The sequence below is a fragment of the Somniosus microcephalus genome, chromosome 16 (assembly GCF_052327205.1).
Source record: "Somniosus microcephalus isolate GS21.2 chromosome 16, FLI_Smic_1.0, whole genome shotgun sequence".
Lineage (NCBI taxonomy): Eukaryota > Metazoa > Chordata > Chondrichthyes > Squaliformes > Somniosidae > Somniosus > Somniosus microcephalus.
The window spans coordinates 2,161,363-2,175,135 of record NC_141002.1 but is presented as its reverse complement, the minus strand read 5'-3'; the positions used below and the strand labels follow the sequence as shown (position 1 = coordinate 2,175,135).

At 47.5% G+C, this 13,773-nt stretch overlaps 1 protein-coding gene across 6 annotated transcripts in view; it reads left to right on the top strand.

Annotated features, from left to right (window-relative positions):
• kdm5a (lysine demethylase 5A) overlaps positions 1-13,773 on the top strand; it is a 343,245-nt gene that overhangs the window by 245,275 nt on the left and 84,197 nt on the right. For all 6 annotated transcript variants that reach the window (XM_086008547.1, XM_086008546.1, XM_086008544.1 and 3 more), the window contains exon 22: positions 337-495. In XM_086008547.1, the coding sequence (XP_085864673.1) occupies positions 337-495 (159 nt within the window). The remainder of the gene's footprint in view (positions 1-336; positions 496-13,773) is intronic.

Genomic DNA, 13,773 nt, shown 5'->3' with positions numbered 1-13,773 from the left:
TTATTTAACTGCACTTTCAAGTAAGTCTAGAAGCAACAAAACTGAGGCCTGGTTTGAAAAGCACTGGCGACCATTTTATTGGTCACAAGAAATAAGAAACCATTTGAAGCACAGGCAATGGGCTCGCTAATCAGGAAGATTATGATCATTAATTATAAGAGGATACAGAAATATGGAAAGGCCTTACTGTGATTGAACAAGTTGGAAACTAGGAGCTTTTTTTTCAATTGTGTTATAGACATGTAATATGTTTGTTAGAAAATAAAATAATAAAAACACCAAACTGCAATGTACATCATCTGCACATCTGAGAATTTCACTGCCTATCCCTGTTAGGTGCTGAGTCCCAGAACAAATATTGGAGTTTACTGCAGTGGAAAGAATAAACGGAAAAAAATGAAAGAATTCGTGATGGAGAAAGAGAGAGAGTTAGATTTGGAGAGCCTGAGTGACTTAGAAGATGTGACTGAAGAATCCAGTGATCCAAACACAGTTGTGAGTATCAAGTACCTTTGTTTTCTGAGCTTCCAGACTTCAGTTCAACAATTGCAGCCCGTAACTCACTCCCGGGTATCTGTTACTGTATATAAAACCCCCGATTAAATTCCAGCCTGTAGCTCACTCCCGGGTATCTGTTACTGTATATAAACCCCCCGATTAAATTCCAGCCTGTAGCTCACTGCCGGGTATCTGTTACTGTATATAAACCCCCCGATTAAATTCCAGCCTGTAGCTCACTCCCGGGTATCTGTTACTGTATATAAACCCCCCGATTAAATTCCAGCCCGTAGCTCACTCCCGGGTATCTGTTACTGTATATAAACCCCCTGATTAAATTCCAGCCTGTAGCTCACTCCCGGGTATCTGTTACTGTATATAAACCCCCCGATTAAATTCCAGCCTGTAGCTCACTCCTGGGTATCTGTTACTGTATATAAACCCCCCGATTAAATTCCAGTCTGTAGCTCACTCCTGGGTATCTGTTACTGTATATAAACCCCCGATTAAATTCCAGCCTGCAGCTCACTCCCGGGTATCTGTTACTGTATATAAACCCCCCGATTAAATTCCAGCCTGTAGCTCACTCCCAGGTATCTGTTACTGTATATAAACCACCCGATTAAATTCCAGCCTGTAGCTCACTCCCGGGTATCTGTTACTGTATATAAACCCCCCGATTAAATTCCAGCCTGTAGCTCACTCCCGGGTATCTGTTACTGTATATAAACCCCCCGATTAAATTCCAGCCTGTAGCTCACTCCCGGGTATCTGTTACTGTATATAAACCCCCCGATTAAATTCCAGCCTGCAGCTCACTCCCGGGTACCTGTTACTGTATATAAACCCCCGATTAAATTCCAGCCCGTAGCTCACTCCCGGGTTTCTGTTACTGTATATAAACCCCCCGATTAAATTCCAGCCCGTAGCTCACTCCCAGGTATCTGTTACTGTATATAAACCCCCCGATTAAATTCCAGCCTGTAGCTCACTCCCGGGTATCTGTTACTGTATATAAACCCCCGATTAAATTCCAGCCCGTAGCTCACTCCCGGGTATCTGTTACTGTATATAAACCCCCCGATTAAATTCCAGCCCGTAGCTCACTCCCGTGTATCTGTTACTGTATATAAACCCCCCGATTAAATTCCAGCCCGTAGCTCACTCCCAGGTATCTGTTACTGTATATAAACCCCCCGATTAAATTCCAGCCCGTAGTTCACTCCCGGGTACCTGTTACTGTATATAAACCCCCCGATTAAATTCCAGCCTGTAGCTCACTCCCAGGTATCTGTTACTGTATATAAACCCCCCGATTAAATTCCAGCCCGTAGCTCACTCCCGGGTATCTGTTACTGTATATAAACCCCCCGATTAAATTCCAGCCCGTAGCTCACTCCCAGGTATCTGTTACTGTATATAAACCCCCCGATTAAATTCCAGCCTGTAGCTCACTCCCAGGTATCTGTTACTGTATATAAACCCCCGATTAAATTCCAGCCTGTAGCTCACTCCCAGGTATCTGTTACTGTATATAAACCCCCCGATTAAATTCCAGCCTGTAGCTCACTCCCAGGTATCTGTTACTGTATATAAACCCCCGATTAAATTCCAGCCTGTAGCTCACTCCCGGGTATCTGTTACTGTATATAAACCCCCGATTAAATTCCAGCCCGTAGCTCACTCCCAGGTATCTGTTACTGTATATAAACCCCCGATTAAATTCCAGCCTGTAGCTCACTCCCGGGTACCTGTTACTGTATATAAACCCCCCGATTAAATTCCAGCCTGTAGTTCACTCCCGGGTACCTGTTACTGTATATAAACCCCCCGATTAAATTCCAGCCCGTAGCTCACTCCTGGGTATCTGTTACTGTATATAAACCCCCCGATTAAATTCCAGCCCGTAGCTCACTCCTGGGTATCTGTTACTGTATATAAACCCCCCGATTAAATTCCAGCCCGTAGCTCACTCCCGGGTATCTGTTACTGTATATAAACCCCCCGATTAAATTCCAGCCTGTAGCTCACTCCTGGGTATCTGTTACTGTATATAAACCCCCCGATTAAATTCCAGCCCGTAGCTCACTCCTGGGTATCTGTTACTGTATATAAACCCCCTGATTAAATTCCAGCCTGTAGCTCACTCCCAGGTGTCTGTTACTGTATATAAACCCCCCGATTAAATTCCAGCCCGTAGCTCACTCCTGGGTATCTGTTACTGTATATAAACCCCCCGATTAAATTCCAGCCTGTAGCTCACTCCTGGGTATCTGTTACTGTATATAAACCCCCCGATTAAATTCCAGCCCGTAGCTCACTCCTGGGTATCTGTTACTGTATATAAACCCCCCGATTAAATTCCAGCCCGTAGCTCACTCCTGGGTATCTGTTACTGTATATAAACCCCCCGATTAAATTCCAGCCTGTAGCTCACTCCCGGGTATCTGTTACTGTATATAAACCCCCCGATTAAATTCCAGCCTGTAGCTCACTCCCGGGTATCTGTTACTGTATATAAACCCCCCGATTAAATTCCAGCCCGTAGCTCACTCCCAGGTATCTGTTACTGTATATAAACCCCCCGATTAAATTCCAGCCCGTAGCTCACTCCCAGGTATCTGTTACTGTATATAAACCCCCCGATTAAATTCCAGCCCGTAGCTCACTCCCAGGTATCTGTTACTGTATATAAACCCCCCGATTAAATTCCAGCCTGTAGCTCACTCCCAGGTATCTGTTACTGTATATAAACCCCCCGATTAAATTCCAGCCTGTAGCTCACTCCTGGGTATCTGTTACTGTATATAAACCCCCCGATTAAATTCCAGCCCGTAGCTCACTCCCAGGTATCTGTTACTGTATATAAACCCCCCGATTAAATTCCAGCCCGTAGCTCACTCCCAGGTATCTGTTACTGTATATAAACCCCCCGATTAAATTCCAGCCTGTAGCTCACTCCCGGGTATCTGTTACTGTATATAAACCCCCCGATTAAATTCCAGCCTGTAGCTCACTCCTGGGTATCTGTTACTGTATATAAACCCCCCGATTAAATTCCAGCCTGTAGCTCACTCCCGGGTATCTGTTACTGTATATAAACCCCCCGATTAAATTCCAGCCTGTAGCTCACTCCCGGGTATCTGTTACTGTATATAAACCCCCCGATTAAATTCCAGCCTGTAGCTCACTCCTGGGTATCTGTTACTGTATATAAACCCCCCGATTAAATTCCAACCTGTAGCTCACTCCCAGGTATCTGTTACTGTATATAAACCCCCCGATTAAATTCCAGCCTGTAGCTCACTCCCGGGTATCTGTTACTGTATATAAACCCCCCGATTAAATTCCAGCCTGTAGCTCACTCCCGGGTATCTGTTACTGTATATAAACCCCCCGATTAAATTCCAGCCTGTAGCTCACTCCCGGGTATCTGTTACTGTATATAAACCCCCTGATTAAATTCCAGCCTGTAGCTCACTCCCAGGTATCTGTTACTGTATATAAACCCCCCGATTAAATTCCAGCCTGTAGCTCACTCCCGGGTATCTGTTACTGTATATAAACCCCCGATTAAATTCCAGCCTGTAGCTCACTCCTGGGTATCTGTTACTGTATATAAACCCCCCGATTAAATTCCAGCCTGTAACTCACTCCCGGGTATCTGTTACTGTATATAAACCCCCCGATTAAATTCCAGCCTGTAGCTCACTCCCGGGTATCTGTTACTGTATATAAACCCCCGATTAAATTCCAGCCTGTAGCTCACTCCTGGGTATCTGTTACTGTATATAAACCCCCGATTAAATTCCAGCCTGTAGCTCACTCCCGGGTATCTGTTACTGTATATAAACCCCCCGATTAAATTCCAGCCTGTAGCTCACTCCTGGGTATCTGTTACTGTATATAAACCCCCCGATTAAATTCCAGCCTGTAGCTCACTCCCAGGTATCTGTTACTGTATATAAACCCCCCGATTAAATTCCAGCCTGTAGCTCACTCCCAGGTATCTGTTACTGTATATAAACCCCCCGATTAAATTCCAGCCTGTAGCTCACTCCCAGGTATCTGTTACTGTATATAAACCCCCCGATTAAATTCCAGCCCGTAGCTCACTCCCAGGTATCTGTTACTGTATATAAACCCCCCGATTAAATTCCAGCCCGTAGCTCACTCCCGGGTATCTGTTACTGTATATAAACCCCCCGATTAAATTCCAGCCTGTAGCTCACTCCCAGGTGTCTGTTACTGTATATAAACCCCCCGATTAAATTCCAGCCTGTAGCTCACTCCTGGGTATCTGTTACTGTATATAAACCCCCCGATTAAATTCCAGCCTGTAGCTCACTCCCGGGTATCTGTTACTGTATATAAACCCCCGATTAAATTCCAGCCTGTAGCTCACTCCTGGGTATCTGTTACTGTATATAAACCCCCGATTAAATTCCAGCCTGTAGCTCACTCCCGGGTATCTGTTACTGTATATAAACCCCCCGATTAAATTCCAGCCCGTAGCTCACTGCCGGGTATCTGTTACTGTATATAAACCCCCCGATTAAATTCCAGCCTGTAGCTCACTCCTGGGTATCTGTTACTGTATATAAACCCCTGATTAAATTCCAGCCTGTAGCTCACTCCCAGGTATCTGTTACTGTATATAAACCCCCCGATTAAATTCCAGCCTGTAGCTCACTCCTGGGTATCTGTTACTGTATATAAACCCCTGATTAAATTCCAGCCTGTAGCTCACTCCCGGGTATCTGTTACTGTATATAAACCCCCCGATTAAATTCCAGCCTGTAGCTCACTCCTGGGTATCTGTTACTGTATATAAACCCCCTGATTAAATTCCAGCCTGTAGCTCATCCCGGGTATCTGTTACTGTATATAAACCCCCCGATTAAATTCCAGCCTGTAGCTCACTCCCGGGTATCTGTTACTGTATATAAACCCCCCGATTAAATTCCAGCCCGTAGCTAACTCCCGGGTATCTGTTACTGTATATAAACCCCCCGATTAAATTCCAGCCTGTAGCTCACTCCTGGGTATCTGTTACTGTATATAAACCCCCCGATTAAATTCCAGCCTGTAGCTCACTCCCGGGTATCTGTTACTGTATATAAACCCCCCGATTAAATTCCAGCCTGTAGCTCACTCCTGGGTATCTGTTACTGTATATAAACTCCCGATTAAATTCCAGCCTGTAGCTAACTCCCGGGTATCTGTTACTGTATATAAAACCCCCGATTAAATTCCAGCCTGTAGCTCACTCCCGGGTATCTGTTACTGTATATAAACCCCCCGATTAAATTCCAGCCTGTAGCTCACTCCTGGGTATCTGTTACTGTATATAAAACCCCCTGATTAAATTCCAGCCTGTAGCTCACTCCTGGGTATCTGTTACTGTATATAAACCCCCCAATTAAATTCCAGCCTGTAGCTCACTCCCAGGTATCTGTTACTGTATATAAACCCCCCGATTAAATTCCAGCCTGTAGCTCACTCCCGGGTATCTGTTACTGTATATAAACCCCCCGATTAAATTCCAGCCCGTAGCTCACTCCTGGTTTTTTGTTATTCCAGATATAAACCCCCCGAACCCCTGGATTAGATTCCAGCCTGTAACTCACTCTCAGGTATCCATTAATCTTCTACAAATTCCATCCTGTATAGAGTACTGGAATGGGCCCAACACCAGGTCATGTTCTTGCTGGGAAAGATAATACATGAATGTCCATAGTGCCATACTGTGTCAAAACAGCTCAAGGTGCTTCGCATAATTACTTGTGAAGTCATTCCCACTGGTTCGGCCCTCATCTCCGTTCCCTTAAGTCCAATGACGAAGACTTCAATGGATATGACAGACAACTGGTTTAGCCATTCACCGCCAGGTCTGGCTGGACCACATAAAGCATTATCGGAGCATGCTCTCCCAGTGGCTCAGTTGGTAACACTCTTGCCACTGAGTCAGAAGGTTGTGGGTTCAAGTCCCACTTCAGGGACTTGAGCACAAAAAGCTAGGCTGACACTCCAGTGCAGTACTGAGGGAGTGCTGCACTGTCGGTGGTGCCGTCTTTCAGATGAGACATTAAACTGAGGCCCCGTCTGCCCTCTCAGGTGGACGTAAAAGATCCCATGGCACTATTTTGAATAAGAGCAGGGGAGTTATCCCCAGGGTCCTGGCCAATAATTATCCTTCAATCAACATCACTAAAACAGATTATCTGCTCATTATCACATTGCCGTTTGTGGGAGTTTGCTGTGCACAAATTGGCTGCCACGTTTCCTACATTACAACAGTGACTACACTCCAAAAGTACTTCATGGGCTGTAAAGCACCTTGAGACGTCCGGTGGACGTGAAAGGTGTTGTATAAATGCAAGTCTTTTCTTCTTATTCTCTTATCTGCCAAAACTGCTCACTATTCCAGGATCATTCTGGAATGCAAAGATAACCCCCGCTCTACTGTCTTTAATTTATCACACTGCTTGTCCAACATCCAGTACTAGATGAGCAGAAATTTCCTTCAACTAAATATTGGGAAGACCGAAAGCATTGGCTTCGGTCCCCGCCACAAACTCCAATCCCTAGCCACCAACTCCCATCCCTCTCCCTGGCAGTTGTCTGAGGCTGAACCAGACAGTTCGCAACCTTGGTGTCATGTTTGACCCCAAAATGTGCTTCCGACCATATATCCACGCAATAACTAAGACTGCCTATTTCCACCTCCACAACATCGCCCGACTCCGCTCCTGTCTCACCTCATCTGCTGCTGAAACCCTCCTCCATGCCTTTGTTACCTCTAGACTCGACTATTCCAATGCACTCCTGGCCGGCCTCCCATGTTCTACCCTCTGTAAACTTGAAATCATCCAAAACCCTGCTGCCCATGTCCTAACGTGCACTAAATGGCAATTAACGTTCGCGCCACACAAGTGTCAGGCAATGACTATCTCCAACAAGCGAGAGTCGAACCACCTCCCCATGACATTCAACGGCATTACCATTGCCGAAACCCCCACCATCAACATCCTGGGGGTCCTTCACCATTGACCAGAAACTTAACTGGATCAGCCACATAAATACTGTGGCAACAAGAGCAGGGCAGAGGCTAGGTATTCTGCGGTGAGTGTCTCACCTCCTGACTCCACAAAGCCTTTCCACGATCGACAAGGCACAAGTCAGGAGTCCAATGGAATACTCTCCACTTGCCTGGATGAGTGCAGCTACAACAACATTCAAGGAGCTCGACACCATCCAGGACAAAGCAGCCCGCTTGATTGGCACCCCATCCACCACCTTAAACATTCACTCCCTCCACCACGGGCGTACTGTGGCTGCAGTATGTACCATCTACAAGATGCACTGCAGCAACTCGCCAAGGCTTTTTCGGCAGCACCTCCCAAACCCGCGACCTCTACCACCTAGAAGGACAAGGGCAGCAGGCACATGGGAACACCACCACCTCCAAGTTCCCCTCCAAGTCACACACCATCCTGACTTGGAAATATATCACCGTCCCTTCATCGTCGCTGGGTCAAATTTCCCCCATAGTGTTCGCTGACCTACATTGGCTCCCGGTTAAGCAACACCTCGATTTTCAAGTTCTCATCCTTGTTTTCAAATCCCTCCCTGCCCTCGCCTCTCCCTATCTCTGTAATGTCCTCCAGCGCCGCAACCCTCAGAGATTTCTGCGCTCTTCCAATTCTGGCCTCTTGAGCATCTCCAATTTTAATTGCTCCACCATTGGTGGCCGTGCCTTTAGCTGCCAAGGCGCTAAGCTCTGGAATTCCCTCCCTAAACCTCTCCGCCTCTCTACCTCCCTTTCCTCCTTTAAGACACTCCTTAAAACCAACTTCTTTCATAGAATGATAGAATGGTTACAGCACAGAAGGAGGCCATTCAGCCTGTCGAGCTCATGCTGGCTCTCTGCAAGAGCACTTCAGTTAGTCCCACTCCCCCGCCCTTTCCCCGTAGCTCTGCAAATTTTTTTCCTTCAGGTATTTATCCAATTTCCTTTTGAAAGCCACGACTGAATCTGCCTCCACCACCCTCTCAGGCAGTGCATTCCAGATCCTAACCACTCGCTGTGTGATGCGCCATCAATTACTCAAAAGACTGAGGTTAAGCGAGTAACAACCAGGCTTTTATTAACTAAAGAATGAAGGTCTAGTCTCAAGTGGTCGACCCGTCCAGAATACTAAGGGACTGGGAGGTAGTCACTTATATACCTGGAATAGTGGGAGGAGTCAGCCGAGGCATGTCCAGACCTGTACCTAGTGGAATACACATACACGTACAGACAGGTATAACAGTGGTTTACCACACTGTGTAAAAAAGTTTTTCCTCATGTTGCCTTTGGTTCTTCTGCCAATCACCTTAAATCTGTGTCCTCTGGTTCTTGACCCTTCCGCCAATGGGAATGGTTTCTCCCTATCTACTCTGTCTAGACCACACATGATTTTGAACACCTCTATCAAACCTTCTAAGCTCTAAGGAGAACAACCCCAGCTTCTCCAGTCTATCCACGTAACTGAAGTCCCTCCTCCCTGGAACCATTCTTGTAAATCTTTTCTGCACATTCTCTAAGGCCTTCACATCCTTCCTAAAGTGTGGTGCCCAGAATTGGACACAATACTCCAGTTGAGACTGAACCTGTGTTTTATAAAGGTTCATCATAATTTCCTTGCTTTTGTACTCTATGCCTTTATTTATGAAGCCCAGGATCCCATATGCTTAACTTGCTTTCTCAACCTGTCCTACCACCGATTTGTGCACATATACCCCCAGGTCTCTCTGTTTACCCATCCCCTTGAGAATTGTACCCTTTAGTTTATATTGCCTTTCCTCCTTCTTAATGCCAAGATGTACCACATCGCACTTTTCTGCGTTAAATTGCATCTGCGCCGTGTCCGCCCATTTCACCAGCCTGTCTATGACCTCTTGAAGTCTATCACTCTCCTCCTCACTGTTCACTATACTTCTAAACTTTTGGTCACCTGTCCTAATATCTCCTTATGTGGCTCGGTGTCAAATTGTGTTTAATGACGCTCCTCTGAGGCACCTTGGGAACGTTTTACTACATTAAAGGCACTATATAAATACAAGTTGTTGTTGTTGTTGAAGTACTGGGACTGTTACAAGATAGAAGCAGGCCATTCGATCCAATCAGTCCAGCTGAATGGTTACTCTCCATGCACGCCATTAGTTTCAATCACATTTATCAATCCTGTTCCAATATCCCTTCATTCCCTTTTCCTTCATCCACCTATCCAGTCTAATCTTGAATGATAGCAGTTTCTGCCTCAACCACTAACTCTGGAAGTGAAATCCACAAGCTCACAACTCTTTTTTAATCATTCTCGGGATGTGGGCAGCACTGGCAAGGCTAGCATTTGTTGTCCAATCCTAGTTGCCCTTGAGCAGATGGTGGTGAGTCAGCTTGAACCGCTGCAATCCACGTGGTGAAGGCAATGTTGTTGGGAAGGGAGATGCGGGATTTTGACCCAGTGACAATGAAGGAACGGCGATATATGGTGTTGGGATAGTCTATTACTCAGAAGGGAAATTGGAGGTGATGGTGTTCCCATACGCCTGCTGCCCTTGTCCTTCTAGGTGGTGGAGGTCGCGGGTTTGGAAGGTGCGGTCGAAGAAGCCTTGGCGAGTTGCTGCACTACATCCTGTAGATAGTACACACTGCAGCCATGTTGCGCCAGTGGTGAGAGAATGGATATTTAAGGTGGTGGATGAGGTGCCAATCAAGCGGCCTATTTATCCTGGATGGTGTTGAGCTTCTCGAGTGTTGTTGGAGCTGCACTCATCCAGGCAAGTGGAGAGTATTCCATCACACTCCTGACTTGTGCCTAGTAGATGGTGGCAAGACTTTGGGGTGTCAGGAGGTGAGTCACTCACCGCAGAATACCCAGCCTCTGACCTGGCCTAATAGCCACAGAAGTTATGTGGCTGGTCTAGTTGAGTATTTGGTCAATAGTGACCCCCAGCATGTTGATGGTGGGGGATTTGACGATGGTAATGCCATTGAATGGCAAGGGCAGGTGGTTAGGCTTTTTCTTGTTGGAGATGGTCATTGCCTGGCAAATATTACTTGCCACTTGGATGTTGTCCAGGTCTTGCTGTATGTGGGCACAGACTGTTTCATTATCTGAGGAATTGCTGTTAATTGTATTTAGGTAGTGTACAGCAATTGGGTGTTCATTGTATTCAGGTGGTAAGAGTTAATTGAGAACTCTCTTGTGCACATAGGAGTAGGCTGCGGAAGGATGGGAAGCTGATCTTAGGGACGCACAGTATGTGTGTCTTTGTAAATAAAGACTTGTAAGTAACTAAAGACTAGGCTCTAGTGTTCTATCCTTCACCACCTTGCTATCCAACATTTACATGGTAGCAGAGAATGGTTGCCTAAAGGTGGAGGTTGGAGACTAGGATATTTTTTGCGACATAAAACTTGCAAGCCTAGTGGCCATTGTGGAAAATGGTAGAAAACAAGCTTAAATCGTCGAGGTACAATAACCCTCCGATGTTCTCAGCGTTTGAACCATAAGACCAGTCGAAGAATGAAGTTGATATGTAGACACTGGTTACTACTGTACCAAAGAGAAAACAAGGCATGGCCTTGGCGTTGTTGCTTCCTGAACGAAGTAAAATCAGAAGTAAGGTATTTTCTGAGATGGATGTAGATCAGTTGGATAATGATGAAGGTTTTGACTTGCTGATAGAATTCCTATATAAAATCCACAAGAAAGATGACCTGTTAAATGCCGATGAGGCCTGGTCAGAATTTGATAGATTTTGAAAAATGGACGGTTATTCAATAGAACAGTATATCATGGACTTTAACAAATTATGCAAAAGGTTGACAAAGTTTAATTTGGGAATCCCTGGATTCGTACTAGTGTGGCAGAACCACTGAATGACTCTGGCTAACTGTATATAATTCTCTTTAACGATGTTCTAACACCAGCCTAAACCTGTACCATTGTGTTCGGCATTACTGTGTTTTGTATATAGAGTTTGCATGTACGGGGCGTGGCCCCTTTAAGAGCGCGGGAAAACGCGGGCAAACGCGATGACGTCACGTCGCAAACCACGGGACTGCCCAGGCAGTCCTCGTGGCATCTCCGTTGAGTAAAGACCTGTTTAATTGTTCTCTTGTGTCGATCTCTGTTATTCGTTGGAATTTGTTAATTCCTACATTGGTGACCCCGTTTTTGTGAACGTTTTCACAAAAGAAGAGCACAGCATGGAAGCAAATGCCGTTTCGCTAAAGCTACCGCAGTTCTGGGAGCAGCAAGCGCCCTCGTGGTTTATTCAGGTCGAGGCCCAGTTCGCCCTGAGGAACATCGATGCGGATCAGACCGAGTACCTTTATGTGGTCTCCGCACTCGACAGCTCTACCGCCTCTCGGATCGTCGGCCTCCTCGAAAACCCCCCAACGGAGCGCAAGTATGAAACTCTCAAAGCGCGGTTACTGCAGGTTTTCGGGCTCACAAAATCGGAGCGTGCCCGTCGATTACTCGCTATGCCCGGGCTCGGGGACTCCAAGCCTTCAGAGTTGATGAGCCAAATGCTCACACTCCTAGGCTCAGAACGGGAATGTTTCCTATTCCGCAAGATTTTCCTCAGCCAACTGCCTGAACAGGTACAAGCTGCCCTGGCCAGATCTGAAATTGAAGGCTGCGCAACACTCGCTGCGGAGGCCGACGATATTTTCGCTGTAACTCTGCAGTACTGTGCCGCCACGAGGCACTCATCCCCCGCAGACGCCGCCCCAGCTCGTCGGCCTGCTGGGCTGTGTTTCTACCACGCGCAGTTCGGCACGAAGGCGAAGCGTTGCCGCCCTCCCTGCAGTTTTCCCCAAAAAACAAACAACAACTGACACTGCAATCACCGAGGAACGGGTCTAACGGGCACCCCGCGGCCGCAATGGCGATCGGCAATGCGGGAAAATTGCTGTTCATCACTGATACTCCGGTCGTCGTTTTCTGTGCGACACTGGAGCGCAGTGTAGCATTTTACCCGCGTCCGCCCTCGATGTGCAGACGGGGAATCACGGCCCCACCCTTGAAGCAGCCAATGGCGGAACAATTCGGACCTTCGGCAGACGGCGAGTGGAGATGTGCCTCAGGGGGCAACGTTTTCACTGGGAGTTTGTTGCGGCCAAAGTTTCCCAGCCCCTCCTTGGCGCAGATTTCCTGTGCGCCAACAGCCTCCTCGTCGACGTTAGGAACCGGCGGCTGATCAACGCAGCAACTTTTAATTCTCTTCCATGTTACCGCAGTAACACTACGTCACGCACCGTCTCCTGTGCGTTCCCGACTCCTGATGAGTTCGCTCGTCTGCTCGGCGAATTCCCCGACCTGACAAGACCCACGTTCTCCTCCACAGCCACGAAACATGGTGTGGAACACCACATCACCACCAACGGCCCCCCGGTCTACGCGCGGGCCCGGCACCTGGAACCTGGCAAGCTGGCGGTCGCAAAGGCGGAGTTCGCCACCATGGAACGGTTAGGGATTATTCGCCAGTCGAATAGTCCCTGGTCTTCACCCCTCCATATCGTCCCGAAGCCTGGCGGCGGATGGCGGCCATGCGGCGACTATCGACGCCTCAACGACGCCACCACTCCTGATCGGTACCCGATCCCCCACATCCAGGATTTCTCTGCCCAAGTTGACCTCGTCCAGGGCTACCACCAGGTCCCAGTTCATCCACAAGACATCCAGAAGACCGCAGTCATCACCCCATTCGGCCTCTTTGAGTTTTTACGAATGCCGTTTGGGTTAAAGAACGCCGCCCAGGCTTTCCAACGCCTGATGGACTCCGTGCTGCGGGACCTCAAGTTCCTCCTCGTCTACCTGGATGATATTCTAATTGCCAGTCCTACTAAGGAAGAACATACATTTCACCTACGCACCCTTTTTCGATGCCTCAGCCAACACGGCCTGATTATCAACCCGGCCAAGTGTCAGTTTGGCCTGCACCAAATTGACTTCCTGGGGCATCGCATCACCTCAGCGGGAGCGGTTCCTTTACCTTCGAAAGTAGAGGCGGTGACATCCTTTCCACGCCCGCAGAACATAAAGGCCCTGCAGGAATTCCTAGGCATGGTTAACTTTTACCGCCGTTTCGTGCCTAAGGCGGCACTACTAATGCAGCCCCTGTACGAGGCCCTCAAGGGCAAGGCTGGCAAGAACCCGGTAGACTGGACGGATGACATGGCCCGAGCGATCGCCGACACCAAAAGCGCCTTAGCCA